A 22566-nucleotide genomic window follows, 5' to 3' on the forward strand; every position below is an offset into this window, starting at 1 on the left:
TGAGATGGATATGACGTATTCTGAGATGGATATGACATATGCCGAGATGGATATGACATATGCCAAGATGGATATGACATATGCCGAGATGGATATGATATGTGCTGAGATGGATATGACATATGCCGAGATGGATATGACGTATGCCAAGATGGATATGACGTATGCTGAGATGGATATGACGTATGCTGAGATAGATATGGGATATGACATATGCTGAGATGGATATGACATATGACAAGATGGATATGGACTATGCTGAGATGGATATGACATATGGTGAGATGGATATGACATATGCCGAGATGGATATGACGTATGCCGAGATGGATATGACATATGGTGAGATGGATATGACATATGCTGAGATGGATATGACATATGCTGAGATGGATATGACATATGCTGAGATGGATATGACATCTGTTGAGATGAATATGATGTATGGTGAGATGGATATGACATATGCTGAGATGGATATGGATTATGCTGAAATGGATATGACATATGGTGAGATGGATATGACATATGGTGAGATGGATATGATGTATGGTGAGATGGATATGACATATGGTGAGATGGATATGACATATGGTGAGATGGATATGACATATGGTGAGATGGCTATGGATTATGCTGAAATGGATATGACATATGGTGAGATGGCTATGGATTATGCTGAAATGGATATGACATATGGTGAGATGGATATGACATATGGTGAGATGGCTATGGATTATGCTGAGATGGATATGACATATGCTGAGATGGATATGGATTATGCTGAAATGGATATAACATATGGTGAGATGGATATGACATATGGTGAGATGGATATGACATATGGCGAGATGGATATGACATATGGTGAGATGGATATAACATATGGTGAGATGGATATGACATATGGTGAGATGGATATAACATATGGTGAGATGGCTATGACATATGCTGAGATGGATATGACATATGGTGAGATGGCTATGGATTATGCTGAGATGGATATAACATATGGTGAGATGGATATGACATATGGTGAGATGGATATGACATATGGTGAGATGGATATGACATATGGTGAGATGGATATAACATATGGTGAGATGGATATGACATATGGTGAGATGGATATGACATATAGTGAGATGGATATGACATATGGTGAGATGGGGATATAACATATGGTGAGATGGCTATGGATTGTGCTGAGATGGATATAACATATGGTGAGATGGATATGACATATGGTGAGATGGATATGACATATGGTGAGATGGATATAACATATGGTGAGATGGATATGACATATGGTGAGATGGATATGACATATGGTGAGATGGATATGACATATGGTGAGATGGATATAACATATGGTGAGATGGATATGACATATGGTGAGATGGATATGACATATGGTGAGATGGATATGACATATGGTGAGATGGATATGACATATGGTGAGATGGATATAACATATGGTGAGATGGATATGACATATGGTGAGATGGGGATATGACATACACTGAGATGGCTATGGACTATGGTGAGATGTGGGGATATGACATACACTGAGAAAAGCACATGATGCAGCCAGCCAATCACAGCTCTCCTATATAAGCAGTGGTGCTGGCTGGGAGGAGGATCAGTATAGTGTGGAAGAGCTGTGAAGTGGATCTCTCTCTAGGTGGCATTGTCAGCAGCAGAGAAGTGTTACTGAGGCACATTGCAGAGCAGCTCATCTCCTGCCTCAGGCTGCCTGACCCCTTTCTAGGTACTGTACCATTGGGGTGTGTGCAGGGGGGAATGTCTGGTGACAAACACTACCCGAAGAGGGGCTGAGGGGGAGACCAGGGGTGCAGACACATGACACACAATGAGCAGCTAAGCATTTGCAGATCAGCTCAGCTAATAGTTGTGGTTTGCAGGGCAGAGTGTGGGAAAATGTAATGTGCAGCACTCACAGGAGGACAGACACTGAGTATAGGGGAGGGGGAAGCTGTATGCATGAGTGACAAGCTTCCAGTGCCAGCACTCATGGGTTGGGGAGACATCCGCAGGGCAGACTGGCCATCAGCCGAGGTACAGAAGCTGCCTTAGTTTCAGCAGTGGGATAGCATAGCGGTCTGCAGTAATAGCGGCCGTTGGAAGCTCCGCCCCTTGCCACGCCCCCTCATTGTAGATCAGGCTATGGTCTGGTAGAGGAAGTGGTTAACCTGCCCCAGTGTCTTGGCGCGATAACGATTTCTGCGCGCCATGTGATGTTGCAACAGCATACACAAAGCGCAGCAGCTGCAAGTGAGGTGAGTGGTGACTAGTGATCCTCCTGAGAGTGTCTGGCAGCGTTTAGACCTTGCTCATGTGGAAGGCAGGATAAGTTGTGGTGCAGCTGTCTGTGTCCCGCCCCTGAACTAAGGCAGAACACTCGTGCTGGCTCTGCTTAACATTCAGTGTCTGGCCCCAGACTGAGCCAGCCGATCATAGAGTGAGCTGCTGTGAGGTAAAAGCCCTGTCCTCCTCTGCCTGCTCAAGTGCCCATCGCCTGAGTCACTGGCTGGCTCCACGTGGTGTGTGCTGGCTCCCTCTGTAAGAAACAAACAGGAAAGCCAGGTACAATAGGGAGGAAGTGTACTGAGGATTGGAATAACGAGGGAGGGAGGGGGGGGGGGGGGCTGTGTGTGTACAGAGGAATAGGGGGGGGGGGGGGCTGTGTGTGTACAGAGGAATAGGGGGGGGGGGGCTGTGTGTGTACAGAGGAATTGGGGGGGGCTGTGTGTACAGAGGAATGGGGGGGGGCTGTGTGTGTACAGAGGAATAGGGGGGGGGGGGGGCTGTGTGTGTACAGAGGAATAGGGGGGGGGGCTGTGTGTGTACAGAGGAATAGGGGGGGGGGCTGTGTGTGTACAGAGGAATAGGGGGGGGGGCTGTGTGTGTACAGAGGAATGGGGGGGGGCTGTGTGTGTACAGAGGATTAGGTATGGTGGGCTGTGTGTGTGTATAGAGGAATAGGGAGGGGTGCTGTGTGTGTGTACAGAGAAATGGGGGGGGGGTGGGCTGTGTGTGTATAGAGGAATAGGGAGGGGTGCTGTGTGTGTGTACAGAGAAATGGGGGGGGGGCTGTATGTGTATAGAGGAATAGGGAGGGGGGCTGTGTGTGTACAGAGGAATGGGAGGGGGGCTGTGTGTGTACAGAGGAATAGGGAGGGGTGGCTGTGTGTGTACAGAGGAATAGGGAGGGAGGGCTGTGTGTGTGTGTACAGAGGAATAGGGAGGGAGGGCTGTGTGTGTGTGTGCAGAGGAATAGGGAGGGAGGGCTGTGTGTGTGTGTGCAGAGGAATAGGGAGGGGGGCTGTGTGTGTGTACAGAGAAATGGGGGGTGGGTGGGCTGTGTGTGTATAGAGGAATAGGGAGGGGTGCTGTGTGTGTGTACAGAGAAATGGGGGGGGGGGCTGTATGTGTATAGAGGAATAGGGAGGGGGGCTGTGTGTGTACAGAGGAATGGGAGGGGGGCTGTGTGTGTACAGAGGAATAGGGAGGGGTGGCTGTGTGTGTACAGAGGAATAGGGAGGGAGGGCTGTGTGTGTGTGTACAGAGGAATAGGGAGGGAGGGCTGTGTGTGTGTGTGCAGAGGAATAGGGAGGGAGGGCTGTGTGTGTGTGTGCAGAGGAATAGGGAGGGGGGCTGTGTGTGTGTGTGCAGAGTAATAGGGAGGGGGGCTGTGTGTGCAGAGGAATAGTGGGGGTGCTGTGTGTGTGTGTGCAGAGGAATAGTGGGGGGGCTGTGTGTGTGCAGAGGAATAGGGAGGGGGGCTGTGTGTGTGTGTACAGAGGAATAGGGAGGGGGCTGTGTGTGTGTGTGTACAGAGGAATAGGGAGGGAGGGCTGTGTGTGTGTACAGAGGAATAGGGAGGGAGGGCTGTGTGTGTGTGTACAGAGGAATAGGGAGGGAGGGCTGTGTGTGTGTGTACAGAGGAATAGGGAGGGAGGGCTGTGTGTGTGTGTACAGAGGAATAGGGAGGGAGGGCTGTGTGTGTGTGTGTACAGAGGAATAGGGAGGGAGGGCTGTGTGTGTGTGTACAGAGGAATAGGGAGGGAGGGCTGTGTGTGTGTGTACAGAGGAATAGGGAGGGAGGGAGGGCTGTGTGTGTGTGTACAGAGGAATAGGGAGGGAGGGCTGTGTGTGTGTGTGTGTGTGTACAGAGGAATAGGGAGGGAGGGCTGTGTGTGTGTGTGTGTACAGAGGAATAGGGAGGGAGGGCTGTGTGTGTGTGTGTGTACAGAGGAATAGGGAGGGAGGGCTGTGTGTGTACAGAGGAATAGGGAGGGAGGGCTGTGTGTGTGTGTGTACAGAGGAATAGGGAGGGAGGGCTGTGTGTGTACAGAGGAATAGGGAGGGAGGGCTGTGTGTGTACAGAGGAATAGGGAGGGAGGGCTGTGTGTGTACAGAGGAATAGGGAGGGAGGGCTGTGTGTGTACAGAGGAATAGGGAGGGAGGGCTGTGTGTACAGAGGGATAGGGAGGGAGGGCTGTGTGTGTACAGAGGGATAGGGAGGGAGGGCTGTGTGTGTACAGAGGGATAGGGAGGGAGGGCTGTGTGTGTACAGAGGGATAGGGAGGGAGGGCTGTGTGTGTACAGAGGGATAGGGAGGGAGGGCTGTGTGTGTACAGAGGGATAGGGAGGGAGGGCTGTGTGTGTACAGAGGGATAGGGAGGGAGGGCTGTGTGTGTACAGAGGAATAGGGAGGGGGGCTGTGTGTGTACAGAGGAATAGGGAGGCGGGCTGTGTGTGTGTACAGAGGAATGGGGGGGGCTGTGTGTGTACAGAGGAATGGGGGGGGGCTGTGTGTGTACAGAGGAATAGGGAGGGGGGGCTGTGTGTGTACAGAGGAATAGGGAGGGGCGAGGCTGTGTGTGTGCAGAGGAGACGTGGGGCTTTGTGTGTGCAGAGGAATAGGGAGGGGGTGGGCTGTGTGTGTATACTGAGGAATGATGTGGGAGAGGGGGGATGTGTGTACTGAGGAGTAGTGTGGTAGAGGGGAGGCTGTGTGTACCATACTGTAACTTAATATGGGGATCTGCATATACTGAGGGATAGTATGGGAGAGGAGGATATTTGATTTGGAATGTAACATGCAGTGGTGCACGCAGGGGGGTTATCGGAGTACCTACCTGTGTGAGGAGAGGAAACTGATACCGGAAGCCAGGAGGGAGGGAGGGCGGGTGCTCAAACGCGTCTACTGCAGCGGTTGAGGGCAGGCCCCTAGAAACGTCCCTGGTGCCACCAGACGCTATGCAGTGCCACTGACTTACTGTATGTATGCTGTTGCTGCTTGAAATGCTGTCAATGTCAACAGCACAGGAGCGGGGATGGGTGGGGGGGGGGGGGGGGGGGGGGGGGTGACAAATTAGCAGATTCAGTCTCATACCCAGCAGAGATTAGTGTGTGCCCATGTCATGCACAGGAGTGCATGTACTCTGTCCCGGCCTGTCGGAAGATGGCACTGCACATTGAAAGCGCACATGCCCAATCTTCCTAAATATCACTGGAAAGAGGATTGCCGGCCAAAGAGGAACCCACTTCCCGACGCAAAAAGGTGGGAATCAGTTGCCCCCCCCCATGCCCCCCTGGATTTGATAGGCACCCCCCTGTGTAGGTCTTAACTGTTTCACAGCGCTGCAGTTTTTTTTTTTTTTTTTTAAAGCAAATGTGGATCCATGCACTTATTCCATTACCGCTGCCTGGTGTGGCTCTCTACAGCCCTTATTGCGGTTCACAGCAAGAGCCCTAACCTTGGGATTATCTAGGACAGCTGGAGCTGTGGAAACATTAGGGAGACACCAGTGGTTGGTGTATTCTGTTTAAAGGGAATCTTGCAGCTGGAGCCACCATCACCGATCATGTTCACTGTGAGCCATGGGCTAGTGAGAGCTCAGGCATTTGCAAGACTAAACTGGCAGCAACTGACATGGGCAGTGGGAGAGGGTGATCCAGCCAGCGCAGTCCTGGACAGTACAAGCTATAAAGTGTCCAGTCCTGGACAGTACAAGCTATAAAGTGTCCGTCAAATGTTTGTCCCAACATTTGGTTCCCAGGCCAGCAGGATTTGTGTTCTGCATGTGTCATGAGACTAAAGGGAGACCTGACTTGAGAAATCCACCAGTTGGAGCCTAGGCCTGATGTATGAAATGTTTTTATATTTTCTCTTACGTCCTACAGGATGCTTGGGTCCATATTAGTACCATGGGGTATAAACTGGTCCACCAGGAGCCATTGGCACTTTAAGAGTTTAATAGTGTGTGCTGGCTCCTCCCTCTATGCCCCTCCTACCAGACTCAGTTTTGAAAATGTGCCCGGAGGAGCCGGTCACAGCTAGGGAAGCTATACAGAGCTTTTCTAGTAAAGTGATTTTATAGAGGTTTTTTTTTTTCTACAGAAGGCTGTTGGCAACAGCCTGCCTGCAGGAGGGGACTAAGGGGGGGAGCAGTGTCTGCCCTGCGGGGTCTGAGCCACTGTCTCCGCTGACTGGACATTGAGCTCCAGAGGGGATAGATTGCTCCCCGTCGCAGGGGAACGCTCACCCCAGCAGCAGGCCGCCACCCCCTTGCAGAGCTGAAGTGTGACGAGTGAGTCACCGTCCCCCCTAAATAGCAGGGAGTCGGTGTGAAGATGGCGGCTTCAGGGTAGGAGCGCAGTATTAACTGCGCTCCCGGACGGCTCAGCAGTACTTCAGTGCGGCGCTGTGAGGGGCGCCCTGAGCCAGCGCCTGACACTACACTGACCAATTCTGCCTGTCGGGGTCTGCGGATTTCAGCCAGCACCTAAAATCCTCAGGCCAGTATAATCTTGAAGAGCGGGAAGATGGCGCCATCCTCAGAGCGGACCCAGCAGCGTTTCAGCGCCATTTTCCTGCCTGCAATTGGATGCAAGTGGAAGATCATTCCCTCAAGTGCAACTCCAGCTATCTGTACGGTACCAGGGTATTGTAGAAGGGAGGGGAGGCTGTGAAAGACTGTGTTGCCTATTAAGGGACAGTCAGCTCAGGTTTAGGGTCTCCTTATACCTGTAATAGCGCTGTGTATGGGTTGTCTCCAATCTCTGTGTCTCTCTGCCATTCTTGTGGGGAAACTCTGTCTGCCCAGTACTCTGTGTGTATGTGGTGTGATTGGTGTGTATTAGCAAACATGTCTAGAGACTCTGTTTCATTTGCTGCAGAGGATTTATCTTCTCAGGAAGATCCCATCCCATGTAACCAGGATTGCACTGTTGTAGCGCAGATCCCAGCTAGAGAACCAGAGTGGTTAGCCTCTCTTAGGGGGACTATATCTCAGATTTCTGAAAGGGTTGCTAGATCTGAGCAGGCCACTCGGGTACAGCAATACTCTATGGTTGTATGGTCAGATACTGCTTCCTCAGGGTCCCTGCAAGTACATTCTCACAAACGTGCACTTGCCAAGATTATGTAGGATGACACGGACACCGATTCTGACACTGCGGACGGTGACGGGGATGTTTTTCGAGGGGGGCGGCATCACTTGCAAAGGGGGTGCAGTTGATGATTGAAGCCGTACAGGATGTGTTGCACATTTCTGACACAAATCCTGAGCACGTTGAGGAGCCCTTTTTCCCGGACAGTAAAAAGGCCCCTCTCCCCTTCCCAGCATCTAAGAAATGAAATGCTATCTTTGAAAAAGCCTTGGAAAATCCTGAAAAAAAATTCCATATCCCTAAGAGGGTCTTGGTTGCTTTTCCCTTCCCAGAGGAAGATAGAAAGAAATGTGAGTCTTCGCCGATAGCTGACGCCTAGGGAAGCCAATCCCGGGCCATTTTTTCAATCCCGGGTATCTGTGCTGAGTGACGCGGTAGCGGAGCGAAGGTACCATGCCCGAAGCATGGCGAGTGAAGTGATCCATGCGAGGAGACGCGGTACACTAATTGGTGTTCCCGGTCATTCTACGAAGAAGACGACACCAAAAAAACATAAAATACTCATGTAGACCCTTTGTCCATGTCGACCTTTTGTCCATGTCGACCTAAGGTGTGTCGACTAATTGGTGCCGACCTAAGGTATGTCGACCTTTTTGCTGTCGAACCTGAGTCCCTGACCCCAATTATCCCGTACTTGGACGATCTCCTCATAAAAGCGAGATCAAGAGAGCAGTTACTGAACAGCGTATCACTTTCACTGAAGGTGCTGAATCAACACTGCTGGATTCTCAATATCCCGAAGTCGCAGTTGGTTCCTACGACTCATCTGACTTTCTTGGGCATGATTCTGTATACAGACCAGAAAAAGGTTTATCTTCCAATAGAAAAGGCCCAGGAACTCATGACTCTGGTCAAGAACCTATTGAAACCAAAACAGGTATCAGTGCATCAATGCACTCGAGTCCTGGGAAAGATGGTGGCATCATACGAGGCCATCCCCTTTGGCAGGTTCCATGCGAGGACCTTCCAATGGGACCTACTGGACAAATGGTCCTGGTCACATCTACAAATTCATCAGTTGATCACCCTGTCCCCCAGAGCCAAAGTATCTCTTATGTGGTGGCTGCAGAGTGTTCACCTTCTAGAGGGCCGCAGATTCGGCATTCAGGACTGGATCCTGGTGACCACGGATGCGAGCCTCCGAGGTTGGGGAGCAGTCGCACAGGGAAGAAATTTCCAAGGTCTTTGGTCAAGTCAAGAGACTTGTCTTCACATCAACATTCTGGAACTAAGGGCCATATACAACGCCCTACGTCAAGCGGAGACCTTACTTTGCGACAAGCCAGTTCTGATCCAGTCAGACAACGTGACCGCAGTAGCTCATGTAAACCGCCAAGGCAGGCGGCACAAGGAGCAGAGTGGCAATGGCGGAAGCCACCAGAATTCTTCGCTGGGTGGAGAATCATGTAAGCGTACTTTCAGCAGTGTTTATTCCGGGAGTGGACAACTTGGAAGCAGACTTCCTCAGCAGACACGACCTACATCCAGGAGAGTGGGGACTTCATCGGGAAGTTTTCGCACAGATTGCGAGTCGGTGGGTACTACCCCAGATAGACATGATGGCGTCTCGCCTCAACAAAAAGCTACAGAGGTATTGCGCCAGGTCAAGAGACCATCAGGCAGTAGTTTTTCCAGTCGGACTATGTATTTCCTCCTCTTCCCCCTCATACCCAAGGTGTTGAGAATGGTAAGAAAGAGGAGTGAGAACAATCTTCATTGGCCACGAAGGACCTGGTATCCGGATCTGCAGGAAATGCTCACAGAAGATCCGTGGCCGCTTCCTCTAAGACAAGACCTGTTGCAACAGGGACCCTGTCTGTTCCAAGACTTACCGTGGCTGCGTTTGACGGCATGGCGGTTGAACGCCGGATCCTAGCGGAAAAGGGTAGTCCGTATGAGGATGCAATGTAGTCAATATGCCGGCTGTTGGGATCCTGGCGGTCAGTATGCCGATGCTGGAATACTGTCAAGCAAGGACTATTCCCTCTCCTGGGGGTCACGAACCCCATAGTGGCTGAATATAACCTTGTGCCGGGATCCTGACAGCCGGTATCCCGGCCACCAGCAACTCAACCCACTAAAATGGGTGCTGTGCATGTATGATCAATTGTGAATGTGTGTTCAGCAAGACCACACATGCGTACAATACCCAGCAGCTCTCAAAGCACATACAGGCTTCTTTCTGTGTCCCTGACCCTGCATGTAATCCTTAATACGGGATGTAGTTGGCTTCCTGTCTTTTGGGATGCCGGCGCCTGGAATCGCGTGTCAGTCGGAAAAATATCATGCTACACGTTGCCATATATTCACCCCATGCGCTTGCCCGCTGCACATGCACATTCTCTCCCGTGCGTGCGCATATTCGCAGTTGCGTGATGGCACCTCCACGGCCATGCACTCGAGCGTGTGGTATGTGCATTTACGGTAGAGTTTGTGCGTCTAGCGGGCGACTCAATCGTTACATAATAAATCTAAATAGTATGTTTTATAGGTAATGTTCCCCTTAATAATAACTGTAAGTTTGTTTAATATGACTGGTTCATGGACTTGGGAATCCTTCTTTTCATGATACAAAGGTTGAACAGTGGTGTCTGGTACCTAACCGAAGAGTATTTTATTAGTAACAATCCGGTGTTGGTTAGGTAAAGATTAATCGCTCCTGCGTATAGTTATGTCTATTAGTAGTTTCTGGACATTTACTATATTTGCGGTTCATGCATGCGGCGGGAATCCTGAGATTCCCTCCCACCTGAGCTGTTTGTAATAGTCACAGCCCACCTGTTCAAATCCACCTATGACCTTTTGTTACAGTGCAGAGAGACATTCTTGTGTCCAATGAACAATGCGATTGTAGGGCCCTTTGTAGTGTACTGTATGTTGTGTATATAAAGGCCACTGTCCCCAGACCGGCCAGTACTCTCTCTCATCAACATTTATCTCTGATAATTGGAGGACTGGATCCGGTTGCGCTGGCGAGTGTTCCCCGTATGGTATGTTTCTCTGTGGCCACTTTGTTACCCATGTAATGTTAGCCATTCATTCTTATAGGCCCTACACACTGGCCGATATAATGAAAGATATGAACGATCTCGTTCATAAATGAACGAGAACTCGTTCATATCTTTCAGTGTGGAGACTACAGCGATGAACGATGCGCGTCCCCGCGCTCGTTCATCGCTGATCTCCCGTCGGCTGTGCATGCAGGCCAATATGGACGATCTCGTCCATATTAGCCTGCACTTCAATGCAGCCGGGTGACGGGGGGAGTGAAGAAACTTCACTCCCCCCGTCACTGCCCCCCCGCCGCCGGGTTGCTCGTCGGCCGTATCGGCCGTCGGGCACCTCGGCGGCGAATCGCCAAATGAGTAGGGCCCTTTAGTCTATGTATTTGTGTTTGCGATTGTGCCGCTATTGTATATTCATGTGTAGTTATTCTGTTAGATATTAATGTTAGCCTGTAGTGTATGAAATGTTAACTGTGTTTCCCCTTTTGATATAACTAAATCTCGTTAGTAAAGGTTTAGGAGCCTTAGCAAGGAATTGTGTGTTTATTACATTGCTGAGGGTATTCGGAGCGTCTCAATCGCTCAAGCAGCTTTTATATTAACAAGGTTAAGCAGCATTATATCGCTACAGTATTTCAGTAGTAAGGTTTACAGTATAAACTCAATCTTTCAGTGTGTTGCATACAAGGTTTACTGAGTGTCATCCCGTGAGCGTCTGCGCCGCTCGTGTTCCCCTCGCGGTCACAGCGTCCGCTACGCTAGTAGCATAGCATTACGGTAGTCGGCCGCCTATAGCGTGTTCGATACCAAGCGTAAAGCTGTGAGTGAGCGTGCCGCTCGTGCGTCTCGACCACGGCTAAGCGTCTGCTACGCTAAGTGCGTACCCTTACGGTACCCCATACGCCAATTGCGTACTGAGTCTCTTACCCACATATAGTGAATGTTATAAGGTAAATAATCAGCTTTATCACCCGATACTGGTGAGAAGACCCATGCCGGAATCCTGACTCCTCTCACAATGCCTGAAACCTGTCTGTTGGCATACCAAACGTAATTATGCTGGGGAGGCTTGGGAATAGGCTATCGGAGGGGAAGGAGGGGTAAAGTTTAGTCAGTAGGGGATGTCTTAGGGTTAGGTTGTGGGGGAAAGGCTTATGTTTAGGTAAGTAGTGGGAGAGGGTTAGTAGATTTTTCTGCATAAAATTATGCTTTGGTGTAGAGTTCTCCCAATTCCAGGATTAGTCTTTACCATCCGAGACAGTTGGCATAAGTTGTAGTTTATCAAGGGGCGTCTGTTTCATTCAAAAATTTGTAATGACTCCCCTCCTGGGAGCAACAATATAGCAATATTGGTCTTCCCACAATACATGAATGGTGAGCAGTGGAAATGTGTTCTGTGGAGTGATGGTGAATCACGCTTCTCTGTTTGGCAGTCAGGAGTGCGAGTCTGGGTTTGGCAGATGCCGGGAGAATGGTACCTGCCTGACTACGTTGTGTAAACTGTGAAGGTGGAGGAGGGATAATGCTATGGGGCTGTTTTTCAGGGTTTGGACTAGGCTCCTTTTCTCCAGTGAAGGTCAATCTTAATGCTTTAGCATACCAAGACAGTTTGGACAGGGCTATGCTTCCAACTTAGTGGCAACAGTTTGGGGAAGGCCCTTTACTATTCCAAGATGACTATAGTCCTTGCGTTATGCACTGGGGTACAAAGACACGGTTTGATGAGTTCTGTGTGGAAGAACATGACTGGCCGCACAGAGCCCTGACCGCAACCCCATCGAGCACCTTTGGGATGAACTGGACCGGAGCTTGTGAGCCAGGCCTTCTCGTCCAACATCAGTGCCTGACCTCATAAATGCTCTACAGAATGAATAGGCCCAAATTCCCATCGAAACGCTCCAAAATCTTGTGGAAAGCCTTCCAAGAAGAGTGGGAGCTGTTCTATTTGGAAATTAAGTACCTGCTCCATATGTATTGGGATACAGTGTCCATATAGTGTATATGCAGAGGTGCCCAGCTTCATATTTGACGCAATGTGTGCTCATGCATCTGTATGTGCATGTGTGTGGATATTATTTGACATCAATTAAATCAAAATCTGTGTGTGAGTGCTTGGATTGGTAATCATGAATGCTAAATATATAAATATTTGTACTTGCCCTTATTTTTAAAAGTTATTTGAAACTAAATTTTGATTTATTTTTGTTTTTGACTTTAAAGGGTGTTCTGTGAAATCTGGCAGTACAGATTTATACTGAAAGCAGTTCTAAGTTAAACACGGACTAGTCTGTGAAGGAGCGTGTCGTGGATTACGGCTGAAAACAATCTCGTTTCTGTCCTCTTGACTGACTTGACTGATTCCTTTGGGAATGCAGAAGGAGCTGTAGATTATGGTGGCCCAGCGAGGGAATTTGAGAGACTTCTGATACAGTTTTGCAAATCTCCAAATAATTTGAAGGACAAGATAATTCCAATATTATTATTTTTTTTTTTAACTATATATCAACTAAATATATATTCAATTGCAACCATTAACCATGAGTTACTCTTTTTGTATTTTCCTCTGTTTATGTGTTAATTTCATATTAATCGAGGCAGTGGAAGATATTCAAGAATATTTTCTTTCACTAAAGTCAAGCTGTACTATTGCAGAAAGGGCTATTTTTTCAGTGGATATAAATTTTTTGGAACATCTACATAGAAAACTTGAAAGCCATTTAGAAGTTTTAATTGCAATGCTCATTGCATGTCACCATTTTATTAGCGGAAACAGTACTTTACTTCCAATGCTAGAAGACATATCTCAGCATACAGTTTTGTTAATTGAGGATATCCAAACCAGGATCAATCATTTATTTGACTGTAATCAAACACCTGGATATTCTGCTCCCCTTCTAAGTGTCGGTGTAGGTAGGCCAAGGTAAGTTTCATTTTCATCAACGTATTCTTCTTGATTGTAAAAATGCTCTATAATAAGAAATATCAAGCTGAAAATATCACTTTAAGTTTGTGCTACCAGCCCACTGCCAGTGTGTACCCAGCATTAGGCTGCAGAAGGGGATGGTTATAGTTAGGTAGCTGAAATGGACAGTTAGGGTTAGGCTGTGGGAGCGGTGAGATAGTGCTAGGGTAATAATAGTGACCGTGATCCATTGGAATTTTTACTGTCAGGATTATACTGAACAGGTGCCAATGGGTGGGACCCTTCCATACTCTGTGTTCCTGGCGAGTTATTTTACTGTATTTTATGAAGTTCTGTCAGTATGTTTTCACATTCTGCTCCAGGTCATAAATTTGCCAAATATCAACTTTTAGCTTTGTTTTAACAGAATAATATGATTAATTATTATCTATTTTGTGATGACACCTCGACTATTTTCTATTCATAAGTGATTGGCAATGCAACCATGGATTGTATGCTTTTCAGGCAAGGTCTATTGTTATTTGAATAAGTGTTAAGTTTAGTCCATTTTTCTGTTTTTTCTGTGTCATTTTCACAATAACACAATTACATTTGCAGTAGTCTCTTGCACCTGCATAAAAGTGTGTGATTGTAGCTACATATATTGTAAACATTCCCATATGTTATGATGTGTTACAAGTTATGGTTATTTTTCTAAAAAGTTAGGTTTTTGGCATTTAGAATCTTGTATTACAGGTTGAGTCTCCCTTATCCAAAATGCTTGGGACCAGAGGTATTTTGGATATCGGATTTTTCCGTATTTTGTAATAATTACATACCACAATGAGAGATCATGGTGGTGGGACCCAAGTCTAAGTACAGAATGCATTTATGTTACATATACACCTTATACACACAGCCTGAAGGTAATTTTAGCCAATATTTTTTATAGCTTTGTGCATTAAACAAAGTGTGTGTACATTCACACAATTAATTTAGGTTTCATATACACCTTATACACACAGCCTGAAGGTCATTTAATACAATATTTTTAATGACTGTGTATTAAACAAAGTTTGTGCACATTGAGCCATCATAAAACAAAGGTTTCACTATCTTACTCTCACTCAAAAAAGTCCGTATTTCGGAATATTCCGTATTTCGGAATATTTGGATATGGGATACTCAACCTGTATAAAAATGCACATTTGTTGACCGTTAATTTCAGGACTAAAATGAAAACAAAGATGTACTGATTAAATCTTGACTAAAACGAAACAAAAACCAATACTAAAATGTGATTTTACTTTAAATTTATTCATTTTTTAAGTAAATGACTAAGACAAAAACTAAATTGAAAATACTTGTCAAAATTAACTATGATGTAAAGGATGTGACATCTCTGGCACTAGCTAGTGCGCCCACTGTGTAAGGGCCACTACTCTGGCATAATGTGTGTAAGGGGAACTATTGTGAAGCATAATGTTAATAAGGGTCTCTAGTGTGTGGTGTATTGTGACTAAAGGACACAACTATGTATTGTAATGTGAGTAAAGGGCGCTACAGACTGGTCGACCCGCCGCCAATACGGCAGACGGGCGACCTGGAGGTGGGTGGGGGAGAGGTGACGGGTGGAGTGAATTTTCTTCACTCCCCCCGTCACCCGGCTCTATAGCAGTGCATGCAAATATAGACGAGCGTCCATATTGGCCTGCATGCACAAGCGACAGAGCACTAACGATGAACGAGCGCGGGGCCGCACATCGTTCATTGTTGGTGCCTCCACACTGAAAAATATGAGTGGTATTTCGTTAATTAATGAACTAGATCGTTCATATCTTTCACTGGTATCGACCAGTGTGTAGGGCCCTTAAGGGGCAATTCTACTGTCTGGCATAATTTGAATTGGTTGTGCTCTTGTGGGGCCATGCCCTTTTCACACAAGACCACACCCCATTTTTAACACGTGCCTTTCCTTTTTCAAATATGACAGGGGGGCAGTCATCTACTGTGCCAGGTGCACTCCAACCTTTACATAATTTTATTTTGTTTCTGAAGATAAAAAGCTTTTTAAAGTGTTAACAGAAGCGGTCTTAAGATGGGAGGCATTTGATATAAATAGCACGGCGAGCGCAGTGAGCCTGCAAGGGACTCTTTTGTGCTCACCCTGTTGCCAGGATCCTGGCGCCGGTATCCAGAGTGTTCGCTTACCGTAGTAGACCCTTTAAGATATTTATCTAGTCTTTAAAAAGGCATAGGTAAATGAATGCATATTTCGATACATATACTAAAGATAGGTTATGTGCACATCTCTTGTGCAATTATAACAAAATTGTGTCTATTACAAAACTTTTTTTTGGAATATGTGACAAAGGAAATAACTGCTGGTTAATGTGGGCATTCACCGGTACAAGTGATCATTATCTGAAACTTGAACCTGACACATACCATCTGTAAATTATGCCGATTTTTGGCCATATATGCCTTATATTCAAGATTCGGAAACACTAGTACAAGAATAAGCCCTTACTGCTCGTGTCCAAGTACCCTTTTTAACACCGTAATTGCCTCTCCAGATGTAAATGTCAAAATGTTACAAATGTGAATATTGTTTTATGAGCAAGTTCTGTGCAAAATCGCACAAGAGATGTTTATGCAAATGTACAGAGTCTGAGTCATTCACTCAAGGGTGTTATGAAACAGACAAGTGTTTATTAAAGCTGATAGGTAGATAATGATATGATACATTTTCAAAAAGTGAATGACTACTTTAAAAAAAAAAAAGGGAGGGTTTCGGCCTGTGAAACACATTCACAAATTCTTCAAGATCTCACAACAGTATTTATTAATGTTTTTTTTTTTTTTTAAGGTTCATTGTTTCTAGAGAACAGATACAATATTTGTGGGAACTAGGCTTTTCGTGGATTCGAATAGCAACTTGCTTAAACATCAGTGTTTCAACTTTGTACAGAAGACGACAAGAACTAAACTTGCCTACATCTTCTGACAACAGATTCAGTGATATATGTGATGATGAACTTGATCAGCATATCTTGAGTTTTCTAAATTCCACACCAAATGCTGGAGAAAGTTATATTCAAGGTAGTCTCAGAAGCCGAGCACTGAGAGTACAGAGGTGGAAAATTAGAAGGAGGCTGCAACTTCTGGATCCTGTTGGCCGAGCTGTTCGTAAAAGACGGGCTATTCAGCGTAGAGTTTATAGTGTACCAGGTCCAAATCATTTGTGGTAAGAACATGTTGTTGCAATCGCGCTCCCAGGGCTCGATCCTTCCCGTCAGGATCACAGAATATTATACCCGCTAGGGACACCAACACCTAAATCCTGAACAGGATCAGGACACCAGCGCCGGAATCCCGTCAGGATCCAAATCTCTGGATGCCAGAGGAGGTGAGTATGTAGCCGAGGGTAAGGGGGAGTGTTTAGGCACTTACTGGGGGAGGTTAGTGTTAGGTTGCGGGTTGAGGTGGTAAGGGTTAGGCACTAAGGGGTAGGGTTAGGTTTAGGCTGTGTGGAGGTAAGGTTAGGAACTAGGGGGTGAGGTTAGGGTTAGTCTGTGGGAGAGGAGTGTTAGGCTGCGGAAGGTGGGAGGTTAGGGTTAGGAATTAAGGGAGGAGGGTTAGGTTTAAGCTGCTGGGGTTTAGGGTAAGGCACTATGGGGGAGGATAGTGTTAGGCTGCAGGAGGTATAGGGGGGTAGCATACTTGCTGAGCCCGTCGGGATGCCAGTGTCAGGATATTTACTGCCGGCATCCTGATGGCCAGGATATTGTATATAATCCATTGTAATCAGCTGTGTGCACTTTCATTTAGGCTTAATAATCCAATAAACCAGAACCTATTTTTTTTTTTATCATTTTATTTTTTTGGTCTACTGTACACAATGTAATGGTGTGAATAGTAATTCTACTACTAGTATTATTTTATTGATATAAAAAGGGATTACTAAACTAAAAATATATTATATATCCCACCCATGTAATGTAAACTTTTCTTTTGTACTCGACAAATAAAGCATTAGTTGGTTTGTATATTAACTGTAGTCTGTCAGGGTTTGCTATTGATAATAACTTCAGATGGTAGAAAAAAAAACCTCTCCAAATCTGGTATAGTTGACACATTGTACCTCATTCAGATGTGATTGCTGTTTCTATCCTTTAGCTTTTTCCAATATATGCATATACAGGTTGAGTATCCCTTATCCAAAATGCTTGGGACCAGAGGTATTTTGGATATTGGATTTTTCCGTATGTTGGAATAATTGCATACCATAATGAGATATCATGGTGATGGGACCTAAATCTAAGCACAGAATGCATTTATGTTACATATACACCTTATACACACAGCCTGAAGGTCATTTTTGCCAATATTTTTTATAACTTTGTGCATTAAACAAAGTGTGTCTACATACACACAATTCACATATGTTTCATATACACCTTGTATACACAGCCTGAAGGTCATTTAATACAATATTATTAATAACTTTGTGTATTAAAGTTTGTGTACATTGAGTCATCAAAAAACAAAGATTTCACTATCTCACTCTCACTCAAAAAAAGTCCGTATTTCGGAATATTCCGTATTTCGGAATATATGGATATGGGATACTCAACCTGTACTTGCAAATGTGAACAGCAATCTGAGCATAGATCTGCCCACTGCTGCCTCCTAGCTGGCATACAAATACTGATAAATCAGTACCATAGTTTCATATGGGTGCGTCACAAAGATATAGTGCCTCTGTAGACATGCAGGCTATGCTTCTCTCCCCGAATGCAGCGATCTCTCCAGTAGCAAGGTAATTAATAGCTGATCATTTATGCATGACCAGAAAATGCATTCTGAACATCCATGACTCATGTGTTCACCCAATCACTCCAATTTACCACCACGAACACTGTCTAAATGGTGTTTGCGACTGTTATCATAATTCATGCACTGTGCATGCGCATTGCAGCTCTGAGGTATGCACATTTTGAAAAAAGAGACTGATGTGCCTGCTGCAGCTGTTTTGCAACTAGATAAGAATGAGAGCATTGTTCTTAACGGTATATACTTAAGGATGTATCCTTTGGTTAATTGTTCCACAATATTTAACCTAGTTACAGTATCACCTTTGTGTTAGTAGGTGCTCACAATTATTAAAAGCCCCTCATTTCTTAAGAAACGCATAAACTTAAATTAGACAGTTGTATAATTTTGAGTAGCAATATGTGATTTTGTTGAAAACAAGGTCATCATAATAACCATTATTTTTTTTCCTTTCTTTCAGGCATATTGACAGTAACCACAAGCTAATCTCTTGGAGATTTGTGTTCCATGGTTGCATAGATGGGTTCAGCAGAAATATAATTTATCTTAAAACTGCTACAAACAATAATGCATCAACAACACTGCAATTATTTCAAAAAGGTGTATCAAGGTTTGGATTACCATTACGAGTAAGAGGAGACATGGGTGTTGAAAATATTAACATAGCACGTTACATGATTAACTCAAGAGGACCTAATAGGGGTAGCTTCATAACTGGCCAGAGTGTTCACAATCAACGGATAGAACGCTTATGGGCAGAATTAAACAGAGTTGTCATCTACTACTTTAAAGATTTATTTTTATGGATGGAGCATAGAGGAATACTAAATACTAACAATGAGTGCCATCTCTTTGCTTTGCATTATGTATATCTGAGAAGAATTAATCATGCAGTAACAGAATTTGTTGCACAATGGAATAATCACCTTATGAGCACTGAAAGATACCATTCCCCAATGCAGTTATGGACAGCTGGAATGCTTCATAATCCAATGTTTGACACAGAAGTAAACATCGATGAGTATGGCATAGATAACTATGGCTCTACAGCCACAATAGAAACAAATAATAATGTTGTTGTACCAGACAATACCATTATATTGGATGTAGATGAGATGACAAACCTTTGTCTACAATTTGATCCCACAACAAATGATTTTAACCACGGAGTTGAACATTTTAAGAACACCTGTGATTTTCTTGAACGTCTAAATATAATTGTATAAAGATAATGATTTTTAAAAAAAAATTAAGAACTTTATTTGTTAAACATGATACTGTTACAACATTAAAATAAATTCAATCTCTGGAAGCACTTTATTTGCACTTTTATTCATTTACTAAAAACCTGCTTTATCAAAGGCACGCAATATTTTTTCACCTTGATCCTCTAGAGGACACTGGAGTACATACAGTACACTGGGGTATAGACAGGTGGATAAATATATCCTGACACTTAAAATTTCTTTAAATAAGTTTAGCTCGCTCCTCTCCCTCTATACTCCTCCAAGACCATTTTAGATTAGTGGTTTGAGTGAGCTGGATGTTTCCTGTGCTCCAGCCCCTTTTTATACTTTAATTTTTAATTGCTTCTATCAAGGCTGCAACAGGCAGATTGCAAGCTGCTGCTGTCTGTCTGCACAGTAGGAGCTACAGGCAGGCCCCGCCATGGCTTCCTGAGGACAGCATCCAGGGCCCTGACCACAGGATCACCGGACCCTGGTGACCCACCACAGCTTACAAACCCCTTGGGGGGCACAGACGCGTTCATTTGCCCAGTTAGTAGACACAGATACCGAGTTAGACACAGATACCGACACGGATACTGATTCCTGTGTCGACTATAATGATGCCAGATTGAATCCTAAACTGGCTAAGAATATTCAGTACATGATTGTGGCAATAAAGGAGGACCCTGAAGTTCCTGATACGAGGGTCTGCATGTATAAGTGTAGGAAACCTGAGGTAACGTTCCCTCCCTCTAATGAACTGAATACTCTTTTTTTAAAAGGCTTAGGAAAATCCTGACAGTTTTTGCTTTACAAGAGAATTCTGCTGACTTATCTATTTCCCTCAGGGGACAGGAAAATGTGGGAGTCAACCCCCCTCTGTGGACAAGTCTTTATCCCGTCTGTCCAAAAAGGTAGCTCTTCCGAGTCCGGACACGACAGCCCTGAAGGATCCTGCGGATCGTCGACAGGAAAGCACATTGAAATCGATATGTCTATACGGGGACGCTGCTCAGACCTACCGTGGCGTCGGCATTGGTGAGTAGCGCTATTGAAAAGTGGGCGGATAATTTATCCACTGAAATTGATACCCTGGACAGGGATAGCATTCTCGTAACTTTAAGTTACATAAGGGACGCTGCAGCATATCTGAAAGACGCTGCAAGGGATATTGGCATTTTGGTATCACAGGCCAATGCCATGGCAGTCTCGGCTAGGAGGGCATTGTGGATTCATCAATGTAATGTTGATGCGGACTCAAAGAAAGCTATGGAGACTCTGCCGTATAAAGGTGGTGTCTTGTTTGGTGACGGCCTTGCATACCTGGTATCTACGGCTACTGCGGGTAAATCATCATTTCTACCTTATGTCCCTTCACAGCAGAAGAAAACGCCTCACTATCAGATGCAGACCTTTAGGACCAATAAGTACAAAAGAGGTCGAGGGGGCTCCTTTCTTGCTACTAGAGGTAGGGGAAGGGGTAAAAGATCACTTGCGGTGTCAGGTTCCCAGGAGCAAAAGCCCTCCGCGGCTGCTGCAAAATCCTCCACATGACGCTGGGGCTCCTCTGCATGAGTCCACTCAAGTGGGGGCACGTCTTAGGCTTTTCAGTCAGGTCTGGATTCGATCGGGCCTGGATCCTTGGGTATTAGACATGATAACCCAATGTTACAAACTGGAGTTTCAAAACGTGCCCCCTCAACATTTTTTAAAATCAACCTTGCCAGCGTCTCTCCCGGAAAGGGAGGTAGTATGCGCAGCCATACAAAAGCTGTGTCAACATCAGGTCATTGTCACAGTACCACCGTCACAACAAGGAAAAGGTTTTTTTTCGAGCCTGTTCATGGTATCGAAGCCGGATGGCTCAGTCAGACCGATTCTGAACTTAAGGTCTCTCAATTTCTATCTGAAGAGATTCAAATTCAATGGAATCTTTTTGGGCAGTAATCCCCAGTCTGGAGGGTGGAGATTTTATAGTGTCAGTAGACATAAAGGACGCGTACTTACACGTCCCCATTTGCCCTCCGCATCATGCGTACCTGAGGATTGCGGTTCAGGATTGTCATTACCAATTTCAGATGTTGCCGTTTGAGCTTTCCACGGCTCCAAGGATCTTCACAAAGGTGATGGCGGAAATTATGGTCCTCTTGCGCAAGCAAGGAGTCACAATTATCCCGTACTTGGACGAACTGCTGATAAAGGCAAGATCAAGGTAGAAATTACTAGAACACGTCACACTCTCCCTGAAGATTCGACAGCAACATGGTTGGCTCCTGAATTTGTCAAAATCACAGTTGGTTCCGACAAAGCGGCTGTCGTTCCTGGGCATGATTCTGGACACAGAGTTACAGAGAGTTTTTCTCCCGGTGGAGAAAACTCTGGAAATCCAGAACATGGTAAAAGGGATTCTGAAACCGGCAAGGGTGTCGATTCATCAGTGCACTCAATTGCTAGGAAAGATGGTGTCGGCCTACGAAGCCATTTCCTTTGGCAGGTTTCATGCCGGGGTTTTTCAGTGGGACCTGCTGGACAAGTGGTCTGGGTCTCACCTGCACATGCACCGAAAAATAGGTCTGTCTTCCAGGACCAGAATCTCTCTCCTGTGGTGGCTGCACAGTCCTCATCTTCTAGAGGGATGTAGGTTCGGGATCCAGGATTGGATCCTGGTGACCACGGATGCAAGTCTCCGAGGATGGGGAGCAGTCGCACAAGGGGAAAATTTCAAGCGAAAATGGTCAAGTCACGAGGCTTGTCTGCACATTAACATTCTGGAATTGAGGGCCATTTACAACGGTCTTCGGCAAGCGGAGAATCTTCTTCAAGATCTGCACATCTTGATTCAGTCGGACAACAGCAGAGGTGTACATAAACCGCAAAGGCGGAACAAAAAGCAGAGAGACAATGGCAGAGGCCACAAAAGTTCGCAGCTGTGCGGAAAGGCATGTAAGCGCTCTGTCGGCGTTCCTCATTCCAGGAGTGGACAACTGGGAAGCAGAACTTCCTCAGCAGACACGATCTCCATCCAGGGGAGTGGGGTCTTCATCAAGAGGTCTTTGCAGACGTGACATGTCATTGGGGAATTCCTCATGTAGACATGATGGCGTCTCGCCTC

The 22566-nt window shown here is 45.8% G+C and overlaps 1 protein-coding gene across 4 annotated transcripts; it reads left to right on the plus strand.

The window, feature by feature from the left end:
• The first annotated feature begins 1643 nt into the window (after nucleotides 1–1643).
• Nucleotides 1644–19537, plus strand: LOC135045840 (uncharacterized). Of its 4 annotated transcripts, none has more exons than XM_063955329.1 (4): nucleotides 1644–1771; nucleotides 12708–13407; nucleotides 16259–16636; nucleotides 18686–19537. In XM_063955329.1, the coding sequence occupies exons 2-4, from the start codon at nucleotides 13025–13027 to the stop codon at nucleotides 19449–19451; spliced, it is 1527 nt and encodes a 508-aa protein (XP_063811399.1). In that variant the 5' UTR covers nucleotides 1644–1771; nucleotides 12708–13024; the 3' UTR covers nucleotides 19452–19537. The 4 variants fall into 4 exon arrangements, 3 of the variants coding, with proteins under 3 accessions (XP_063811399.1, XP_063811398.1, XP_063811400.1); XR_010238272.1 differs by lacking the exon at nucleotides 1644–1771 and adding an exon at nucleotides 2391–2607 and having other exon boundaries at nucleotides 16259–16798; XM_063955328.1 differs by lacking the exon at nucleotides 1644–1771 and adding an exon at nucleotides 2416–2607.
• Nucleotides 19538–22566: the final 3029 nt, after the last annotated feature.

Source organism: Pseudophryne corroboree, chromosome 2 (assembly GCF_028390025.1).
Source record: "Pseudophryne corroboree isolate aPseCor3 chromosome 2, aPseCor3.hap2, whole genome shotgun sequence".
NCBI classification, from domain to species: domain Eukaryota; kingdom Metazoa; phylum Chordata; class Amphibia; order Anura; family Myobatrachidae; genus Pseudophryne; species Pseudophryne corroboree.